Raw genomic sequence first — 22,606 nt, forward strand, 5'->3', positions numbered from 1 at the left:
ATCCACCTGTTTGTTCCATCTGATTTCTCTGAGGGTGAAGCCCATCAGTCCTCAGTGCTCCTCCTGTGCAGTAAGTACCAACTTGCACAATCCTGGTGATATGCTTTGACAGTCAAGGTTTTGGAATTCAGCTGCATTCACCCCCAGGACACGCACAGGACGCAGGGCAGCTGCCAGGCAGAAACAGCTGAGAAACAGCTGAGCCTCTTGTGGGTCCCGACCTGCGCCCTTCCTGCCAGTGGACCTAGCAGAAGGAGCTCTGTTCTTGTACGACAGCTGCCTCAATGGAGCGATGGGTTTGGCTGCGCACCCAGCTCAGGCTGCTTTCGCTCGATGTGCGTCTGACATCGCCCTGCTGCCCCGGGTTTGGTCTGGCAGTGACGCCTCATGCATATTCATAAAGCGGGGCGGGGCGCGTGGCAGATCTATTCATTATTCATGAGGTTTCGCGCGCTTTTTCTGACCACGTGTTGCAATTTCGCGCGGAATCCGGCGGGGGAGGAAGCAGCGATGGCGGTGAGCGGCCGTGACGGGCCCGGGGGGAAAGGGCGGACGAGCTCGGGACGCGAACCTCCATTCTTCCCCGCCCTGGGAGGAATCCTGTAGTTTGTTGGGATCTTTTGGGGGGAGGGAGAGCGCGGGAATGTCCGGGGGTGCGCTGACCGGGTACGCTCCAGATGTCGTGGGAAGTCTCCTGGTAGCCCTGTATCGGAGGAGGAAGTTTTAGGGGCGATCGGAGATCTTCTTTGTTCCAGACTCGGAGGACCCGGTTTTCAGGTCTTTCCGTTGCAGCGTGTAGGAAACATTCACGATTTTAACTTTTCTCCTTTCGGGAAGCTCATCTCGAGTAGCATTCCCCTTCGGACCCGCGGCCCTCCGGAAGCAGCGATACCCCTTGTCCCGGCGGCGGGGAGGGGGCAGCCCCGCACCCCCGTCGTCCTCACCCACTCTCCCTTCCTTGCAGGACTCCTCCGAGTCGCAGGCGGCGGTCACCAGCCCCGTGCGCAGCTCCCGCCGCGGTGATGCGTTCACGTCCAGCCCAGGCCGGGACCTGCCCCCCTTCGAGGATGAGTCCGAAGGGCTTCTGGGCACCGAGGGGCTCCCCGAAGACGAGGAAGAAGGAGAAGAGCTCATCGGAGAGGGGATGGAAAGGTAAGGAGGCCGCTGAGAGCCAGCATCGATGGGGTTTTGTTACTCGCATTCTCAGTGCAGGCCAGTAGTGGGCGCTAGTAACTGTGCGAAGGGTCTGGAGTGATGGACGGTAAGGAAAGAAGTGTCAGGGCAGAGTGTTGTAAAGTTCTGCTAACACAGAATACATTGCAAATCGGAAGCAAGGTGCTGTTGTGGTGGATCTTGAGGTGTGAGATGCACACGTAGTCCAGCTCCTTGTTCTTGCAACCATAAATGTTAATGATTTGTTACTCAGCCAGATCTAACCAACCAGTGAACTGTACAATTCAGAGACTTGAGTGCTGGCATTTGTAATCCTGGTGCTGGAGCCTTTTGTACTGCAGGGTTTCTCCCCTTACTGCTTTGTGCTCAGTGGGCTCCATCTCACGCAGATCATCCGTCCTGACTCACTGGTAGCCAAGGGAAGCTGGATAAATGCCTTCTGGAGTTCGTTTCAATGCTGTGTGTGTTCCCTAGGGACTACCGGCCCATCCCAGAGCTGGATGTCTACGAGGCAGAAGGCCTGGCCTTGGACGATGAAGATGTGGAGGAGCTGACTGCCAGCCAGCGGGAAGCTGCAGAGAGAGTAATGAGGCAGCGGGACCGTGAGCTGGAGCAGGGCATGGGCCGCATGAGGAGGGGGCTGCTGTATGGTAGGTGGAGATGACAGAGGCTTCTGTGGGCTGGGTGGGAGGGCCTTTAATGTACTTAGAAGTATGTTGTTTGGACTTGCCTCCTTGGTATGTTAATGGACATGTTTGAGTGCTGTTGAATACAAAACTTCCCCTTAAAGACTTAAGCTACCATGGAAGGTGCAGGAACCAGGCTGGAGTCTGGCTGGGCCTGGGGTGGTTCTTGGTTTGTATCCCAAGTGCCAGCCTCTTTGCTTCCTCAGCCTGTGCAGTCCATCTGTGACTAGTCCAAGGAGGAGGAATGGGAAAACCAACCCTGACTGGTTTGTCGTCTCAATCCATAGATAGTGACGATGAAGATGAAGACCGTCCTTCACGGAAGAGGCGGCTGGCAGAACGGGCTGCTGATGGCGTAGAGGAGGAAGATGAAGACATGATCGAGAGCATTGAAAATCTGGAAGACATGAAAGGGCATTCAGTGAGGGAGTGGGTTTCCATGGCAGCTCCTCGGCTTGAGATCTACCACCGCTTCAAGAACTTCTTGAAGACCCATGTGGATGACCATGGGCACAACGTCTTTAAGGAGAGGATCAGCGACATGTGCAAAGGTACAGCTGGGTGATAAACCTCTTTATGTGGATTGTGGTACTTTGCAGTGGTTCAGCCCATAGGTGGATTTTTTTCTGCCTGTCCTGTTTGTCCCAGACACCGAGTCAGCATTTTAAGAAACTGATGTTTGCAGAGATAAATGAATAATGGAAACATCGCCACTACCTTCTTTGATTCTGTCTGACTGATTAGAAGGCCCCTCTTGTCTGCTACTCATTAATATTCATATCCTAGAAAGCTGGCAAAAAGTATGTGGGGCAGCAGACAGTGGGCTGCATGTTTGCAATCTGAGAGACAACAATTACTTGCTGTCTGCGACAGTTACTTTCTCACACTGAAAACCCGGTTGTCCAGTGAGGGGCTACAAATAGACCTTGTGACTTTGAAAATCACGTCTGTGTGGCAGGGCTGCATCCTGACTGTTCACTGACAGAAGCAATCATTGGCAGAAACTGTCATCGACAATTTTTAAAAGCTGAAATTGTCACGTTTAGGAACAACTTCTGTTCGTATTTCTTATTTATACTGAGTCAGAAGATTGAGTACTGGATCGTGGTCAGTGTTATACAGTTAGAAAATAAAGGCATGGATCTTGCCCCTTCTCAGGAACATCAGAGGCAGAAGATTTTTGCCAGCCATGCAGTGCAGTTGTCTCTGCTATTAACTTCCGTTTCCTGCAGGTTTGTTTGAGAGTTGTTTGTTGGGTGGAGGCTTTCAAGTACCAGGAACACAGAGCCTGAGAAATGCCTGCAGAGCTGGAGAGAAATAATCAGAATTAGTACTGATAAAAATTTTTTAACAAAAGTTAGAAAAATAACTTTCAAAGAGTTTTCCAGCTATTTTCCAATTGATGACCTCCACATTTCTCAGGGGAGATGCAGACACCTGCAGCTGCAGCTTGCAGGAAACAGACTTGTGAGTTCTGGATTGCTTTTACAGGCTGCTTGAGAAGTGAGCAGGTTGAAAATGAAATGCTCCCCTTCTTTTTCTTTAGAGAACAGAGAGAGTCTAGTGGTGAACTACGAGGATCTGGCTGCCCAGGAACACGTCCTTGCCTACTTTCTACCTGAGGCCCCAGCAGAAATGCTAAAGATCTTTGATGAAGCAGCCAGGGAAGTGGTGTTGGCCATGTACCCCAAGTATGATCGTATTGCTCAAGAGATCCATGTTCGCATCTCCCATCTCCCTCTGGTGGAAGAATTGCGGTCACTCAGGTAAGCAGAACTACCAGCAGTGACTGTAGGACCTATAGCAGGATTTGGGGTGCTAAGGAGAACTGGTCTGTAAGCTACAATTCCAGATAAACCCGAAGTTTATGTCAGAAAAAGAGTCTGAACATCCAGTGTCCTCTAAGGGAGAACACAAACTTTGATCTTCCTACCCAGAATTGTTTTTTAGAAGGCCTACGGTAGGTGTGCCTTCAAGCAGAAATGTGTCTGCAGGGTGTTGTGCTTCCTGTGCCCTGCAGACATCCAATATCTCTCCTCAGGCAACTACACTTGAACCAGTTGATCCGGACCAGCGGAGTGGTGACAAGTTGCACAGGGGTCCTGCCTCAGCTGAGCATGGTCAAATACAACTGCACCAAGTGCAGCTTCATCTTGGGACCATTCTTCCAGTCTCAGAACCAGGAGGTGAAACCAGGTTCCTGCCCAGAGTGTCAATCTCTTGGCCCTTTTGAAATCAACATGGAAGAGGTAAGAGATGTGGGTGCAGGGGAGCTGCTTAACTGCACAAATGAAGCAGGCTGCTGGTCCTGCACAGGTTGGACAGAAGCTGTCCAGCTGTTCTCCTTTCCAGGCCAGGTCAGTCTTTCCAAATCTACCAGCTAAGGAAACTAGAGGACTGCGGTAAAATCCCTGACCTGGAGCATCTGGCTTTTATTCTTTGCCTTAATATTTTTAACTCTCATGAGTGGAGTGTCTTTCTCCCAAGAACTGATCCAGGTTGGACAAACACCACAGAAGCTGAAACTCAGTGATCTGATGTGGAAAAAAGATTTGTCAGTGTTGTTGTCTGTCTCAGTCTGGAGTTGCTCCTGTCAACCTCCATCCTCCTATAATTTTCTAGCCAAAATAGAGTAAATCTTTGAACAGACTTTTTCCAGCAAGGTGCCTTTTAGAAGTGGTTGTGCCAATGCCATCCAGACGTGCTGGTTAACTTTTATTTTCCTGCTGCAGACGGTCTATCAGAACTATCAGCGCATCAAAATCCAGGAGAGCCCTGGGAAGGTAGCTGCTGGCAGGCTGCCCCGCTCCAAGGATGCCATTCTCCTTGCTGATCTGGTTGACAGCTGCAAGCCAGGGGATGAGATTGTAAGTACATGGAGTGAGCACAGAGTATTTTTAAACTCTGACTGTAACATCAAGGGGGACATCAGTAATTATATCAGAGGAAAAGGAGGAAAGATTGTCTCCAGATACATTTGGGCAGCTGCTCTCAAGTCTGGCATCTTAAAATGGGAAGAGAGGGGCCTGTTTGATACTGTGCATGCACTGACAGACCATCTCCTGCTTCCCAGGAGCTCACAGGGATTTATCACAACAACTATGATGGCTCCTTGAACACTGCCAACGGGTTCCCAGTGTTTGCAACCGTGATCCTGGCCAACCACATTGCCAAGAAGGACAACAAGCTGGCTGTCGGGGAGCTGACTGATGAGGATGTGAAAATGCTTGTGGCTCTGTCCAAGGATGAGCAAATTGGGGAGAAGGTGGGTCTGTCACTAATACACCCTTCTTTTCCTGCTGAGACCAGCCATCATCTGGCAGTTGGATCAGAAGGAGATATGAGGTGTCAGCTAGCTGAACACTGGGTGCTCTTCTGGCTCTCCTTTCCTTGCCCTTCTTGGAGATCAAATTTTCTGTTTCTTTTTCTGAGGCCTCCACATAGCTGCAGGGCTGGAAGATGGGTGAGATGTGTGGATACTGTTTCTATTTGATCATTAGTTTATTTTGCTGTATCCTGAAAGCAAACAGCGAGGAAGTATTCTGAGGGGCCAGTGCTTGCAGAACTGATTCTATTGAGGAGATGTTATTACCTAGCTAAGCTGTGCTGGAGGTCTTAGTCTGTCTCTGCATGCTGAGACCTGAATACAGTACTCTGAAAAAGGCTTCTGGGCTGGTGCATGTTCAACCTCACTTGAGTTGGGTTTAAACTCTCCAGTGTGGAGACTTCACTCTGTTGGCATGGTTGCAGTTTTTAATATTGACTGTGTTGTTTCTGGTGGGTAGAGTAGCTCCATTTTAAGTCAGGACTGTTTTAAATAAATCAGTAGTGTCCAGTGTCAGGCTATTATCAGAATACCCATGAGATAATAAGCCTGTTGTTCATCATATTTGACCATGATTCACATGTAACACAGCCCATCCAACAACTGTCGTGTGTAGTGAGTAGGTCGCAGACTGAATCAAGGTCTCATGCTTTCCAACAGGTGATAACAACCACTATGGTGTGCAGCTGGAGTCCGGAGGCAGTGGCTGCTGCTTCCAGCACTGAACTTTACAGTCTCCTGTGATCAACTTTATGTGACTCTGGGTTGATAGTTGCCTTTGGAGAATCCTCCTCAGCAGGGACAATAAGACTCTTCAAATTGAAGACAGCTCTATAGTAGTGGCAACCATAGATGAATCCAGGCTGGTTTTCTTGCTACTTTCTGCCCAGCATGGGAAATGTTACTCACTAGATAATTCTCTGCTTTTCCTTTCAGATTTTTGCCAGCATTGCCCCATCTATTTATGGGCATGAAGATATCAAGAGGGGTTTGGCTTTAGCTCTGTTTGGTGGAGAGCCCAAAAACCCAGGTGAGTGTAACGTGTTGCAGATGGCTGATCCAATGGATCTGGGTTTGTCAGTGCTGTTGCAATGAATGGATAGAGTTGTCTGTGTTTCTTGGTAACAATGAACAGACTGAAGGAAATCTCTGATTGAAGTGGCTGTTCTATCCCACTGAAAAACTGGTGTGAGAGTAGAAAAGCAAGGACTGAAAGCGGCTCCTGCTGCAAGCCTAGGCATGTTTTTATTCCTCTTCCTCCAGGAAGTCATATTTGATGCCCCTTTAAAGGTTTGATCTGTTGGTGTCCTGATTTGTTACCATTTTAAAAGAATGCATTTAGAAATGCTTTTTTATGCTCAATTTAAAAAGCTGCAGTTGCAGTGGAAAGGAAGAAGCTCTGCTTTATTCCCACTGCTTATGTGGGGCTATATTTGGTTCTTCAGTACTTTTGGTTCTTCTTGGCGTTCTAAACCGTAACAAAATATGACAACAGTTATGTCTGACTTCCCTCAACTTTCCTGCGAAGCGGTTTCTTTGCATACTCTGCCTTCCCTTCAGCTTTGTGTGGTATTCAGGGTAAGGTTGCTGTCAAGCCCTGCGTAGATGACTGAGCTACCTGTCTTTCCTGTTACTGTTGTAGGTGGCAAACATAAAGTCCGTGGGGACATCAATGTGCTTCTGTGTGGAGACCCTGGTACTGCAAAGTCACAGTTTCTTAAGTACATAGAGAAGGTGTCTAGCAGGGCCATCTTCACCACTGGCCAAGGTGCTTCTGCTGTGGGTCTCACAGCTTATGTCCAGAGGCACCCGGTCAGCAAAGAGTGGACTTTGGAAGCAGGAGCCCTCGTGCTGGCTGACAGAGGGATCTGCCTGATTGATGAATTTGATAAGGTGAGTCCCAGCTGCATCTCTCTGGGAAAGCAGAGCTGTGGAGGGGCTGGCCATAATCTCTGTGATGAGGACATGTGATAATTTGGGGTTCCATCTGCCAGCAGGCTGGGCTTCCTGCAGTTTGTTTAGGCCCTTGCTGATCTGCATAGTACACTTTGCTATCTCTTCAGAGTGTAAAGCTAATGCCCTTGGTGCATTGGGCAGTATTGACTTGAAGTGAATCATCTTTGTTTTCTTGTAGATGAACGACCAGGATAGGACCAGCATACACGAAGCCATGGAACAGCAAAGTATTTCCATCTCCAAAGCAGGCATTGTTACATCCTTACAGGCTCGCTGCACTGTAATTGCTGCTGCCAATCCCATAGGTAAGTGCTGAGAGCCACAGGAATACTCATTCTCCATATCAGTCCTGCTGTCTCAAACACTATGGTGCAGCTTCCCTCTCCTCCAGTCTGGAACACAAATCAAGCAAGCAGTAAAGTCTCTCCATGAAGGAGATCGATGTTTACCTCAAAGCTTCAGTCCTGAAGCCTGTGGTTGATGTTCAGGTTTGTCTCTGTTCCAGGTGGTCGATATGATCCATCATTGACTTTCTCAGAGAATGTAGACCTGACAGAGCCCATCATCTCTCGATTCGATATCTTGTGTGTGGTTAGAGACACGGTGGACCCTGTGCAGGTAAAATCATGCTGTGAATGTGCCTGTGCTGGGCTGTTAGGATGCTCAGCTAGTTCTGCTGTCTAGTGGGTGTCTTCAGTTCTCTTACTACGCTTCTCTCTTGTAGGATGAAATGCTTGCCCGGTTTGTTGTTGGCAGCCATGTCAAGCACCACCCAGGTAGCAAGGAGGCAGTGAATGGAGATGCCAATGAGGTTATTCTTCCCAATACATATGGGGTGGAACCCATTCCCCAGGAGATCCTGAGGAAATACATCGTCTATGCCAAAGAGAAGGTCCACCCCAAACTCAACCAGATGGACCAGGACAAGGTGGCCCGGATGTACAGTGACCTCAGGAAAGAGTCTATGGTAAGAATACTGAGGAAAGAGGGGGAATAAGTGTGTATTCAGACTGCAAATCAGCCTGTGACCGCTCCAGCGTATGTTGGCACATTCTAGCTATTCATGTCACAAGAGTCTGTGCCACTTTTTTTTTGTGAGAGGCAGATTCTACAGTATCAGGCTGAACAGATGATTCTTCAGTTAGATGCAGGGTCTTGCTTGTAGATAATACATAGTGTGATGGACTGGATGCATGTACCTAGGGTCTGCCAGAGCAGAGCCTTTTCATTGTGACCCAGTTTGGCAGGCCCACAGGAGATGTTTGCATTCCCTCAGATCCATGTGCTTTTGCTATGTTACAAGGAGTTGTTCTCTGTAGAATTATCCTCTTTTACCTGGGATTTCTCAGGCTCATTTCTCCCTCCCCAGTGTAGAATTTTTTGAGGTCAGATTTCATGAACTTGGGAAATTTTTTCTCTTAAAATTTTTGTTTCTCCATGTAACGCTTGCTGAAGATAACTGAGGATTGCTGCTCCTGGAAAGGCACTAAATGCTGACAAAGAGGGACCCCGTGTAGCATTCCTTCTTGCTCTACCAAATTAAAATGTTAATATTGGAGTCTATACCACACTGTGCAGGATATGCCAGCAGATGGCAGAGCCTACTTAGCTTTACACAGTCCTCAGAGATCCAGGCACCATCTCCTGCAGTGCAAAGGTCCTGACCCAGGAATCACCAGTCTTACCCTGTGTCTTCTATACTTTACTAAGGACATTCTCCTTCCTCTCCCTCCTTAGGCAACGGGCAGCATCCCCATCACAGTGCGGCACATTGAGTCCATGATCCGGATGGCCGAGGCTCATGCCCGTATGCACTTGAGAGATTATGTGGTGGAGGATGATGTCAACATGGCCATCCGGGTGATGCTGGAGAGTTTCATTGACACGCAGAAGTTCAGTGTCATGCGGAGCATGCGCAAGGTGGGTACCAGCTGTGCTGAGTGCTGCTCCCCTGACCCTCTGGGTTGGGCTGCAGCCCTTTTGTTTGCCCTGGCTGATGGAAGAGGATTCTGCGTGCTCTGTAGGGGTCTGTCCTGCACAAACAGGTGTTATGCCTGTGCAAATACAGAACTGTGAGTCTGAAGGCACTGCTGCATGACTGCCTTTCTCTGGTCTGTAGTAGAGCAGCTAAGGGCTCTCTTAGCAGTGTTGTTCTGTCAAGACTGAGATAACAGTGAGAACAGATGTGTCCCAAGCCTCTGTGTCCAAAACAGTGCTGTATTTCTCATTTTGCCACTTTTCCTCCTGTTTTGGCCCAGCACTTCCACTGCTGCCACAGCCAGTGGCTGTTTCTCTTCAGTTTTTCTAGAACTTCTCAGGGGATGGATAATCCCAGCGCAGCTCACACCATGGTTCAGTGAGAGGCTGCCCTTTGAGTGGCAGGGCCTGGCTCTGAACAGCTCTTGGCCAGCCGCAGCCTGGCATCTATCCACAGAGTGCCTGCCCTCAGTCTGGGCGACTCGTGGCCTCTCTCTTCAGCTGCAAATTGCCAGCCAGGCATGAGAGTCTGCAGGGCACAGGGCAGTCTGGGTTAAGGAATACTGCCCTACCCTTTCCCAAGGGCAGCAAACCTCTGTAGTGGTGGTACCCTATCAGCCCCTGAGAGGCTTCATGGCTGCTGTTGAGATCTCTCCAGAGATTTTGTATGGGTGTCAGCAGCTAGCAAAAATGTCTTGTATAATACAGAGCTGTGTTATTACTGCATGTGCAGGTGGCAGCTTGGCAAGGCTGAAATCCCTTAGGAGATACTAAGTGCAGGTGACAGTGGTGTCATTTGATTCTCCTTGTTCTCTGTAGGAGAAGGGTTGGTTGGTTTTGGGCATGGGAGACCCGCAGTGCGGCATTGGGTTCCTGATTTTCATGGTTTGTCTCATCCTCCTTTGCAGACTTTCTCCCGCTACCTTTCCTTCAAGCGAGACAACAATGAGCTGCTCTTGTTCATCCTGAAGCAGCTGGTTGCAGAGCAGGTGATGTACCAGAGAAACCGCTATGGGGCCCAGCAAGACACCATAGAAGTCCTAGAGAAGGATCTAGTGGATAAGGTATGAGCTTATTCTAATAAGCCTTCTGTAAGGTTGGTTCCTGAGGTTTTCTCATGGCGTCTATCTTCCCAAGTCCATGTACCAGATAAACCTGGTGTTACACAATTCAACCTAGAACCAGGACTGTTTCATTTGTCTCTACTCCTGTCTTGTCTGGGAGTACCGTATTCTTTCTCATTCTTCATGCACCCCCATAAAGCTTCGAGGCTGAAGTGGTAAATCCTGACCACACCCTGTCAGAGATCCTACAAGACTGCCTCTCACTGGATGAGCTCTGGGATAAGAGCTAGGTTTAATAGGTATGCTTTTCCTCTAGTGGAAGGAAAAGGACAGGCTGAGAGCAGGCAGATGCTGAGCCAGCATCCTTTCTTCACTCAGCTGAGCTCTGCCAATGCTCTATTCTCCTGACCTGCAGTCTCCCCTGGTACTGCAGTTCTGGTTCCTGCTGAGCAGAGATTGCTGACTGACAAATTTTGCGTGCCCTCTGCTGTGGAAAACCACATGGTGCTTATTTTTCTGAATAAGCATTTACCTCTCCCCCTGCTCTGTCCTCTTCCCAGGCTCGGCAGATCAACATCCACAACCTCTCTGCCTTCTATGACAGCGAGGTGTTCAAGATGAACAGGTTCAGCCGTGATGTGAAGCGGAAGCTGATCGTTCAGCAGTTCTGAGGCTGGCAGCAGAGCCCACCATGTGCAAGATGAAACCTTTGTGCTTTTGCCCACCTGGCTGTGCTACAGAGTTCACAATCCAGAGGGACTAAGCTACATGTTCTCTTGCTTGCTTTGTGCCTTATGGATGAAGGAACTGCTGAGCTGCTGAAGATATTGTAAATAGAATAGAGTTAAGTAGTTAAATGCCCAGCCAACTCCGTTTAGCAGTTTTGCTCACTGTTCTGCTTTATAGCTGAGCCCAACAGGGAGAGAATTGCTGGCCACATAGATGGTATGTTTGCTGTTTATTTATCCCTAGTTGTTAAGAGCTCGTCTGCAGGAGGGATGAGTGGGAGCATTTGAAAGGCATTTGTCTGCCTTATCCATGCCCCATGGATTGCAAGCACCTTCAGGGATTCTTTTTTCCCATCTCTGGTGATTGCAGCCTGCTGAGTGATAATTGAAACTGATTTCAACTCCCCGTGAACAAGCCAGCTGCTCAGCTCCAGGCCTTTGCACCTGACACTTGACATTTCCCCAGGTGCCCACATGGGCTGACCTGCTTGGTTTCTCCACGTGAAAGGGGCAGAGGAAGATGAGAAATGAAATAAAGCTTTTATAATAAAACCATTTATAATAATAGGGGGTGGCCTGAATGGGCAGTGGAAGTGTCTTCAAAACATGCAGGGGCAGTGTGCAGAAGCATCAGGGAAGGGGCTTTCCCCTTACTCAGTTGGTGATAGCTCAGCACAGCTGTCAGCTGATGTGAATCTACAGCTCTTGAGTGCTGACACCTGAACTGAGCAGCACCTCATATCCTTTTATTGAGAGTTTATTTAGATGTTTTGAAGAGTAGCGGTAGAGAAGCCGTGAGTTGGAGAAATTAAGGGGAGGGTAAGATGTGGTGATAATTCACATGCAATTTTCTTACTCTGCATTTTAATACAGTTTGTTTTCCAATACTTTTGTGTTTCCTTCCTCCTTTTCTTTTAAAGTCCTTCAGTTACAGTGTGGAGGTAGAGCATAGCTACACAACCTGAAGCTGCAACAGTTTGCTGGTGGGTTATGGCCTGGGTACATACATCCTGTGTTTGGTCTCCAAGTTGGTGGGCATTGCTCATGCAAACAGAGGGAGATGAGTCCTGCCTGTAGTGTTTTCAGCTATTGCATGTCCTCCTTGGGGGTAGATACCAAGACATGAGTGTGCACAGTACAGCCACACAAGCTGCCATTCCCACCCAGCTCTAGTCTGGAGCTTTGATCCCTCTGTGGAACTCTGTCCCTTAAATGCTGCTGTCACCCTGAGACTGTTCTAGAACAACACTTATCTGCCACCTTGGCTGGCAATTGGGGATACCAGCGTAGGAGAAACAGTAAAACTTCTCCAGGGTTTACTGAAGTGAATGTTCTTTTTCTGGTTGGATGTGGGGACTGTACAGCATCTCCAGCCTCCTCCTGCCTGTGCTCAGGAGAATTTGTGAACTGGCTGCTGCAGTTCTGTGTTGGCTGAGCAGACATGTCCCTAGCTGCCAGCATTGTGGAGTTTTGTCATGGTGATGTGTGTGTGTGTGTGTCCTCTCAGCCTGGTTGTTGTTCAGGAGCTTGAACCCTGCTGGGGGCCCAGCACATGACTCTCATCTGAAACTGGCTCAGTGTGTTGCCTTTTCTGTCTGCCAGCTCCCTCCTGTGTATTTGTTTAACTGTTTTGGCTGGCTTTTTCTCTTCCCACTGGGTCTCTGTCTACCAGGGCTTTCTGCAGGCGGCCTTCAGAGTCACTTTCCTGGCATGCCCTCCTTGCCTGATCTTGCCCTTTGCTCTCTGAATGTGAGTTTGTGTCAGATCTGTGGTGGGGATAGCAGTGCAGCTGTGAGCCTGGAGACATGGAATAAGGTCTTGCTGAAAGCCAGAGTGGCTCCTGAGCCCTGGGCACAGCTCTATTAGCACCTCATCTAATGCCAGGGGCCAGGCACAGGGGCAGTCCCTGGGGAGAGCAACTTGGAGCCGTGTCCAGTTCTGTAGGAGCCCACTGAGCTTGCTGGAGAAAGTGCTGGCCCTGAGATAGTAAACCTAGCAGTAACGGGGTGCAACAAGCTTGTCAAACAGGTGAACTGGTGTCATGGGATGAAGATTGTGCGCGGAAGGAGAGAGTTTTTGTATTGCATGGAGAAATGTAAAACGCCTCCTTAATGCTGTGCAGGGAGTTCCCAAACAATTATACATGTGGTCAAATGTTACTGTAACCTGTGAAGAAGGGATACACAGGAACAGAGTGGAGTTTTTTCACCTCCCCCAGCCTCCTGCCCTCTGTCCTACCTCACTAGATGATTTGTGGCAACAGAAGGATGCCAATGTTGGAATCACTTGTTTGTCATTTCACTCACTGCCTCATCTTGAGTCTTCACTACAGAGATAGTTATGCCTTTCCACCTTGTGTTGCCAGCATCCAGCAGAGCAATGAATTTTTGCAGCTGTGCCCTTGCTAATGTTGACATGAGCCGCTCAGTGGAGTGTTAATGCCAGTCTGAAGGCATGTTCCTCCTCTCACGGCCACTGAGCTTTCCAGGTTCCCTGGAGCAAACTTTGGCTGTTGACAGCATCAGGTGTCTGGTCTGGATGGGGGTGCAGACGGGTGAAAATAGATGCTGCTTTAAGCAAGGGCTGCCTTGCCAGGGGGCATGTTCCAGCTGAGTGTAGCAAGGATTTTACTGCAGGGCTCTGGAGATCAGCTAGCCAAGCCACACATGAAACGAGTTGCTCCCCAGACAACCCTGAGTGTAGTCAATCTTGAGCACTTGACTTCTTGTTGCTGAGATTTGAATGCTGCACACTGCCTCTGACCACCTGTGGCAAAAGCAATGTTCTGGGGAGGTGAGGTTGGTCCACAGCAGTTTGTGCCTGGGCACAGATGGGAAGGTGATGGGCTTGCTGTCTGCAAAGCAGGCAGAGCTCTGTGATGCCAGGCAGTGTCCCTTCTAATCAGATAGGATTGGAAGAACATCTTGATTTGAAAAGGGCACAATGGGTCAGATCCTGATCCAGTTTAATCTGAACATGCTGTGTGCATGCTCCTGAGGGAACAGCATGGCTCTGCATCTCAGAAAAAACTGTTAGTCCTCAGCCCAGCATGGAGCATTCTGCCTAGATGGAGTATAAGCCTGATCCTTGTGGGTCCCCTGGGACTCAGGATGTTCTATGATATATACAAATACATACACTGTATGTGCAGGTGACTTCAGATAGCCAGCTAATTTGTTAGGGTATGCAAGATGGAAAAAAGGGGAGATGGAAATCCTTCCTCCTTCTTGCAAGCCCTTTCCTTCTTACTGAAAAGGTTTAGAATCTTGGGAGCTTCTGCCTTTACTGTGATCGTAAGCAACTATGCTACATTTGCAGGTCCTGAGTTGTATCCCATGTACTAGCATCTGTTTGTGAGTCTGCTTGTCAAATGGCAAACGTCCTCCAAGTACAGTTAATTCTACTTCCATTACATTGTATTTTTTTTTTCCCCCAGATCAATGCCATAGCCACTTGGAAAGAATAGCACGTACATCATTTCTAGACCAGCATTATTTCAGTTTCTCTTACAGCAGACATTGGCTGGAACTTTATCCGTCCATCTCCTGTGTGCTCACTGAAGAGCTGGCTAGAAGCTGGTTATCAAGAACTTTCACAGCACAGCAGTGCTCAAGATAAAGTGGCAATACTGGATAGTGTTACCTTGTCCTAAAGCAGACCAACCAGCTGCAGTTGAGCCAGGAGAGCCATTTCTTGTGCATATGGCTCTGTCTTTCTTCACCACAGCTGAACTGGTCAGGTGAATTCCAGCATGCAATTGCAGAGCCATTAATACATGTATGGGAATACATATAAGGAAGTTCTATATCTACAGTTGCAGGCAAGTAGACTGCTATCTCTTGTGCCACGCTGCATGGGGAACACGCTCCAAACTTCCTAGTATTTTTCCATCCCCTGAGATACTTAACCACTTAACAATGTAGAACCAAAATTGGATCAGACTTCTGCTGTATTTTGTATCTATTATGCAGTTCATGCTGCCGTGACTGATTTAATGTCTCCATTATCATGGAGCACTGGTCTGCCAATGACTCCAGCCATCCAACACACTCCTCAGCCGTAACTAAATGTCTTTAGGGAGCCTCAAGGGGCTGCTGAGCACTGCATCTTTAGAGCAAAGGCTCCTTGGAAGCAGGCTGTGCTGCTTTCTGCTCATCTCACAAGGCACTCCCTTCTAAAGGTAAGGATAAGTGGGTTGTGGGGGAAACCTAGAGAAGCTGCCAGATTTCTCTTCTGGGTTGTTTGGGGCTCAGGGAGACTTAAAATAACAGTTCTGCATAAAAGATGTTGGAGATCTTCAGTCCCATCAAACCATGCAGAAACACAGCTGTAGGAGTGCCAGCAGTCCCCATAAGACAGTGCATGTTTATTCTCAGGGCTAGCAGATACTAGCCTTCTTCAGATGCAGGTTGCTCCCTCTGCCCTGCAGTTGACTGCATCCCAGCTTAGCCGACTGCTATGGAACCTGGACTTTCTCTCAAAGAAACACTGAGCTTTCCAGTTTAGCAAGGAAAAGTAAAAACTATGAACTACTCAGGGCTTTTTCCAGAGAAGACGCTTTGTTCATGGAGGGTCCAGAACTCCCTTTAAATGCTATCTCAGGTTCTTGTACAAGGAGAAAAGCCAGCATTGAAAGTGCTAGTAGGCCTTAGTTACCCTGAATAGCATCATCTGGGTTCACCACCCACACCCATGGCCCAAGTGCTCCATTAAAGCTCCATCTGGGAGTAGAAATATTACTATTCATCTCTGCTGGGCTTTAGCTTGTTTATACTTCTATTCCTGCAAAAATCTTGAGCAAATCTGAGGTTTGCCTACTCTTTTATCTTGTTTTCTGTATTTTTGCAGATTTTTCCATCTCTCTGCAACGTTTTCCAGAAGGGCATGTGAGCTCTGCTTAGGAACTGAGTTTCTAAGCTCAGTGCAGAAATAATGTTCTTTTTGTTTTAACGTCATGCAGAAACCCAGCTCAAATGATGTGAAACAGCCTCAAGAGATCACATCCTTCCTGGCTGGGAGTTCAGTAGTCACCCCTCATGCCATTTGAATGCTGTGACCAACTCTCTGCACGCTTGCTGTAAATCAGTAATGGAATTGGGTTGTTCATCCTCTAGAGTGGGAAGCTCTGTGATGTGAGGGAACTAGCTTTGGCTTTCAGCTGGAGAGCTGACTGCCACCTTGCCTCAGGTGGCTCTCTTAAAGGTTATTCTGGTCCCTTAATCAAATTCAATATAGCTTTGTTTTCATCTGCCCTCTAGGAGTCCGCTGAGGTTTGCTGTCAGAGCCTGCTGCAGGAGAACGGCCTGGCTATTAATGCAGCAATCGGCTCTGCTTTAGTGAGGAGAGAAATGCGGACCATCAGGGAGGGGGCATGTGAAAACTGGGAGAAAAAGTAAAGCACAACTCATGCTTGCTTTTCCACCACATCGTATCAGGAGAATGGAAGCAAGCAGGACTGGTAACAGTACTGTGTCCCAGGTGAGCAGCATGCCCTAAGGGGAGGAAGCCAGTGCAGATATGAAGAAAGGCTCAGACTGATACAGGAAATCTTGCTCACACTCCTGGGCTCTCTGTGAAGCAGATTCAGTTTCCCTCTAATTACAGCACATCCTGAAAGGATCCAACTGCTCCAGGTTTCTCCTCTCAAAAGTGTTTATTATATGTATTTCCCAACATGATTTTGGAGGAGAGCAAAAGCCACAGAGCAGCTGCGCGCCTGGGCTATGTAAGAATAGTGGGTCCCCGGCCCTTCTTGGTTCTGTCAGAATGTTTCAGAATTCCAGCATTAAAAAGGCTAACTCAGCAAACAAGCTTATATAAAGCTTGCCAGAGACTCTGAAATAAATTCACATCATAATAAGGGAGAGGTTAAATCCTTCCTTGTGCCTAAGAAAGGAGGGGCAGGACAGTCTCAAGCCCTTCCCTCAAGGTGGAACAAGGTGCCAAAAAGCTGCTCAGCCTCACAGCAGATGGGGTTAAACCACTTGGTGTGCCACAAACCTGCTATGTCACTGAGTCTCTGTCCCAAGAAGCCAGCAATCAAAGTAACTGGGCAAGGTCTGAAAGTAGCTTATTTTCCTTTGCCTGCTGTAATAATGGCCACAGATAGCTTTCTGTTGTACGGACTATTGTGAGAGGGCAAACAACAGAGGGTTAAACCTTTTCCCTAATGATACTGACGTTTCTAACACTGTAAGAGCTTAACATCTGACTGCGTATTTGTTCTGCTTATTGCTTATTTTCTTTCTCTGCTGAGCAAGGGCAATAGATCACTTTCATCTTTGTAGGTGAGTTCAATTTTACTGTTCTAAGGAGAATAAAACTTAACAGCGTATTTCAAACTGATGTGTTGCTTTTGTCTTTTAAAAAACCCAAAAACTGGAGCTTCAGAACAAAATCTATTTCTGCTGAGATTAGACTTGTGCTTAATTTATTTTGAATTAATGAGTTGGATGCACCAAATTCTTTCCCTTGGCTATCGCTTCATTCCTCTACTTTGGTAGCATTTGTTTGCAAGTATTGTGGAACACAACGTGACCCTTGCATTGAAATCTGAAAGCTGGTTGAATTTCCTGAAGGCAAAAGCTGTTACGGTAACTTACAGGGAGAGACAGCAGAAGGATTTCCAGTTTTGCCAGCCTAAAATACATGCTTCCTTTTTGATTCCCTCTAATAGACGTAACTGTGAAATTGAACAATTTTGAAGGAGAACAGAGAAGCGCAGATAATGGTAATACCTAGAAAAGTTTCTCCTGCTATTACTTTTCTCAATGGCTTTGAAGCAGCTATAAAAAGCATTTAGTGCAATTGCAAAGCCCCTTTTACCAACACTCTGAACATCATTGGAGAACAAACCTCAGGTAGGGGGGCTGGAGAAGATCAAAGGAGAAATGGCAAGCTGTTGCCTATAAAGCTGTCAATACCTTAGGAGAGCTGAGCCAGCCATCCCTATTTGAGGCTGTATAACATGGGCTGCGCTGTGTTTCGGTTCATGCCATCTTTAAAGAGCACAGCTGCTGCCCATCCCTCCTGGCTGCTCTGTGCTTTGCTGGCTGATGCAAGTTACCACTAATTTTAATTCATTTTCTTGTCTAAGATACGCCTTCTCCTTTGATATTCCCCTTTTCTCCATGTATAATATCAAAATGAATCCAAGGAGCACCATGAGCCTCATAGGAGCACACTGCTGTTCCTGCATGGTTCCCTTTCCCCTGATGCGAGGCCGTGTAATTCATGAGGGCGTCTCAGCGCTTCCTTTGATGCCATTGGGCTGCTGGAGACACTGGATCCAGTTTCTGAGATTCGGGGGCTGGATGTGGCAGGGTCAGGAGATCTGAAAGGCTCTTAGTTACTTGCTCATAGTAAGCCACCTGCACGCTGAGACAGCCAAATTACCAGCAGAAAAGCGAAAAATGACAAGAGCATTCATTAAATGCCATGCATGGGCTAGAGCCTGAGTGCACTGAGGGGTTTTTATCTCAGCAAAGGACTAAGCGGTGGCTCAGAAGTTCCTGCTGCATTTCCTGCTCGGTGGGGGCTGGGGGCTGCATTGATTCTGGAATAAAAAGGACTTTCAGAGTGCTGGAGGATGTGGTCCAAAAGAAGCCAAAAGCGAGTGCTTTGGTTCATGCCTGCTGGCTTTGCTTTGCTGCGCTGGGTAACGGGTGCTGCCAGCACATCACCTGCCCTTGTGGGGTAACTGCTGCATGGGGCTGTGTGGTACTGATTGTACCAAAGACCTGGGCCTGGTTGTTTTGTCTCACTAGAATCATAAAGGTCGGAAAAGACCTCTAAAAATGTCAAGTTCAAACACCCACCTACCACCACTACTAAGTCATGTCTCTCAGTGCCACATTATTTCTTGAACACCTCCAGGGATGGCGACTCCACCACCTCCCTGGGCAGCCCGTGACAGTGCCCCACCACTCTCTCAGAGGAGCTTATCCTAATATCCAACCTGAACCTGTGACTTGAGGCCATTCCCTCTCATCCCTTTGGGAGGGTGTGTTGGGCCTTGGTTTGTGACAGTAAAAAGGGACCGCCAGGTTTCATAAGATTCACTCTTCAACCAAAGAACATTCAGTTCTTGCCGTGAAAAGAATAAAAACACACCTTTACCTGGGGGATAGGAACGTTTGGATCTAAAATCCTGACTGCCCCAAGACTGCTTGTTTCAGGCTGAAGGGGAGCACTGCAGCTTATGGGATGGGAGATGGGCAAGAGGGCAGCAGCACACCTCTGCTCCGTGTGCTGAGAGGAGCAGGGTAAGAGCTACCTGCACACCTTTGTAACTCGGAAGGCAACAAACACAGCATGTGAAGGCATCTGGTGAGGCCACAGCAGCGCTGCTGCTTCCTCACACAGAGCATGAGGTGTTTGATTTTGGCGTTACCTGCTCTCCTGGCGCTGCGTGATGAGAGGAAATTAATTTGGAACCAAAGAAAAAGGCTCCTCGTGATTGCTGCGAGGGAAAGCTTGGAAACACCAGCTCGACGCCCAGTGGAAAGGGACTGATGCGATTCTGGGTCCTTCGGCTCGGAGTCCTGTTGTGTTTGCAGCCCGGTGACACTCGGCACCAGGTCTTCGATGCGCGGCCCTCCTGTGGCGGCAGCGCTCCCGCCCTCGCTGCCTTCCCGCCGCGGGGGGGCAGGTCATCCTCCTCCCGCGCACGCAGCCGCGCCGCCGGCTCGTTGTGCGGTGAGGCGCGAGGGGCCGCGCTTTGCGGCCGGGGGCGGCGGTGGCTCGGCGGGCGCGAACCGGGGGGCCGAGCACCGGCTGCGCGCCGCCCCCGCGGCCGCCTCGGAACCTTCCCCCGCCCTCGGAGCGGCGGCAGGAGGCGGCGCCGGGCGGCGGGATGCAGCGCGGGGCCGGGCGGCGGGCGGGCGCGGCGGCGACGAGGGGCAGAGCCCGGCGGGCTGCGGGGCGGCCCCGCTCCCCGTGAAGAGGCGGCGCGGCAGGGCAGCGGCCGCCGCCATGCAGCCGTTGCACCGGGCTCCGGCGCTGCTGCTGCTCCTCCTGGCTACCGGTGAGTGAAGGATGGGAGCGGGGGGCCGAGCGGTGCCGGCTGTGAGCGCCGGTGGTGGGTGTGGGCCGTACTTCCCTTTGGGGTGCTGCAGCTCCGCGGGTGGCCCCGATCATCGCGGTGCCACGGGACGCGTGTTGTGTCTTCCTTGATACAAGACAGCGTAACTCGCGGGGCACCAGCACCCCCTGAGGGTGGCGAGCCGCCCCCGGGCATAGAGTCCCTAGCGTGGGTCGGCTGTTGTTCCCCGTAGGGTTCGGTCACGGTGTACATCGCCCGCTGCCCTCCCCAGCGCTCCGGCACCTTGCCGCGCCAGGGCTGCCCCCAAGCCGCTCTCTCTTGGACGGACGGCATCTTCTGGCGCCGTGGGGGTTTTACTGCCTGCCGCCAAACTGCCACAAAGGAAGGGGGAACCGCAAATTGCTCCCGTTCCCCCCGAGAGCCTTGCTCTTGAAATTTGGAGGAGAGGCAATGAAGTGAAATAGTTGCGAGGGCTGAGCTCGTATTTTTAAATAATCTGTGGAGATTTCCCAACAAAGGGCTTCGGGACTCGTGAGGCTGGGATTGCGCTCTCCCTCCCTCCCTACCACCATCTCTTTTGTACCGAAATCTGGTTTGAGTGAGGCTGAGGAGCAGGAGTTCAGAACAGGGACAGCTCAAGTGTGGGGGAGTCTTTGTCTTGAGTCATTCCGGCAGGGAGGGAAGGGCTGATTTTCCCAACCAGTCTCTGTCTTCCAGCACGACCGAGCTGCGATACAGTGACATGCAGCCCCCCGCCGTGCCCATCTCATTACCCCAGTCTCCTGAAAACGTTTGTGGGGGAATGTGCCATCTGTAAGCTCTGCGGAAACGCTCTGCCCCTGAACGGCTGTACGGTGCCTCACCCCTGTGGTCCGGGGCTCCCTAAAGAGAAGGGATAAAGCCTTTTAGGTTTGCAAACAATAGTGAGCTTAAAGAGCAAAACGGATCAGAAAACCTGTTGTGGTGCTGTGCCAATACTTTGTGGCACCGATGCAATAAGCTGTGCCTGAGCTGAGCTGGGAAATGCCTCTGTGGGTTTCTTGAGGCAGGCTGTCCATGTTAGGGGCACAGCTGGCCAGAGTCCTTTGGCTGCATCTCATCACCTGTGCTCCCTATTCCTGCCAACCATCCTCTAAGCAATGTGCGTGGAGAGAACCTGCTGAATTCTCGACCGCCATTCTGTTAGCACAGCCTGGCCCTGTCCCCATTGCTCGAAAGCTGCATTTGCTCTGTGGAGGATGGACAGTGACCTCATGGTGGTTTTAAAATCTGGCGGCCAAAAGGACTACAGCTGATGCTGCTGTGCTGAGGGAGTGTTTCCTCTTCTGCTGAGACTGCTGGAAACTTTTTAGTGTTGCTATCCAGCTGGTGATGATACAGAGGATTTGGGTCCTTGGATTTTTGTGATCTCTCTGTTTCCCTAGCATGGAGGCATAGAGATGGGAGACAAGGCTCAGTTCCTAATCCAGTGAAACTAGTAATCCTGGCGGGGTGTGGTGGTTTTGGTGGGCTGGATTTGGTTAGCTGAGCATCCCTGGAGAGACCTGGATCCTTACCTAGATTGGGAGGAATCTCAAATTGAAGACCAAGACTGCTGAGAATTTATAAACTGAGCCCCATTTTGCTTGGCAGCTTTGCTCAGTGGTTTAGGAGCTGTTCCAGCCTGGAATAATTAAGTGCACTGTGGCCTCGCTCCTCCAGTCCCTTAAGACAGGCATGGTTAAAGTCTGAGAGCTGCAGGGGCTGATGCCTCCCTACCTGACCAGGAGCCTCTGCAGACCTGCAGGATGAGCTGAAATACAGCACGCGCTGCAGCAGGGTCCCAGCAGTGGGCTGGGCAGTGGCAATCTGCTGGTGAAGCACAGAAACACCTTCACAGGCTCCTGGTATCTGAACCCCTTTGCTTTTGCAATTAGGAAAATGATGTGGTTAAAAGCAGAGGGAGGGAAGAGGGAAGTGGTCTTTTCCCTCTCATTGTCCCCTGAGGTGCTTGTCTGCATACGGGCTATTTACTATTATTATTTTTTTCCCTTCTGCTCGCTTAGAAGATTCGTTAACACTGTGTGAATGAGCCTGAGCTGAGGGACTATAAATCAGGATGGATGAAAATTCCCTGTAGTCAATTTTTCCTTGGCCTCTTCAGTGCCATAAGGAAATGTTCATTTAATTATAGGCATCAGGGGTAGAAATAACTATATTAAGCCCTCAGGGGGAAGCTGCAGGCAAAAAACTACAGATCAGAACACACAAAAGTTTCTCCCCTCTGCTCAGCGTGGGAAGGCACTCCGGCATTTTGCGGGTAAATAAAGTGAGCAGCAGCAACAAAGGTGGCCGTGGTGAGAGGGACTGCAGGAAGGTGCATCGTAGCCCACAACTGGCACGCGGGTGAGCTTGCTTCCAGTCCTCGCCAGCAGTTGAAACACGTAATCCCAAAAGAATGGAGAGATGCTATTTGTCAGCCACACGAGCCCAGTCAGAGTCGTGCAGAGACAGCTGACACGTGTGCCGGTTTGTGTGGGGGGCGAGAGATGCTGGCAAGGAGGGTGTGCCTTAATGATACCCCCTGTGCCTCACCAGGCTCAGAATCTGGAGGTACGTTCATGTCCTGGGGTTTCTTTTTTGCTGTCAGTAGGCCAGCTCTGCAGCCTTCCCTT

The 22,606-nt window shown here is 49.5% G+C and overlaps 2 protein-coding genes across 2 annotated transcripts in view; both read left to right on the top strand.

Annotated features, from left to right (window-relative positions):
- Positions 1-258: 258 nt before the first annotated feature.
- Positions 259-11,795, top strand: MCM2 (minichromosome maintenance complex component 2). The gene is made up of 16 exons (XM_072347307.1): positions 259-516; positions 965-1,152; positions 1,648-1,823; positions 2,147-2,410; positions 3,406-3,625; positions 3,901-4,108; positions 4,592-4,726; positions 4,933-5,124; positions 6,121-6,214; positions 6,827-7,077; positions 7,319-7,445; positions 7,646-7,758; positions 7,865-8,107; positions 8,878-9,060; positions 10,026-10,181; positions 10,742-11,795. The coding sequence occupies exons 1-16, from the start codon at positions 388-390 to the stop codon at positions 10,850-10,852; spliced, it is 2,790 nt and encodes a 929-aa protein (XP_072203408.1). The 5' UTR covers positions 259-387; the 3' UTR covers positions 10,853-11,795.
- Positions 11,796-19,744: 7,949 nt separating this feature from the next.
- Positions 19,745-22,606, top strand: part of PODXL2 (podocalyxin like 2) — a 31,508-nt gene continuing 28,646 nt past the window's right edge. The window contains exon 1 of the mRNA XM_072347308.1: positions 19,745-19,934. Within this exon, the coding sequence (XP_072203409.1) occupies positions 19,883-19,934 (52 nt within the window). The 5' untranslated portion in view covers positions 19,745-19,882. The remainder of the gene's footprint in view (positions 19,935-22,606) is intronic.

This window comes from Excalfactoria chinensis, chromosome 12, assembly GCF_039878825.1.
Source record: "Excalfactoria chinensis isolate bCotChi1 chromosome 12, bCotChi1.hap2, whole genome shotgun sequence".
Taxonomy (NCBI): domain Eukaryota; kingdom Metazoa; phylum Chordata; class Aves; order Galliformes; family Phasianidae; genus Excalfactoria; species Excalfactoria chinensis.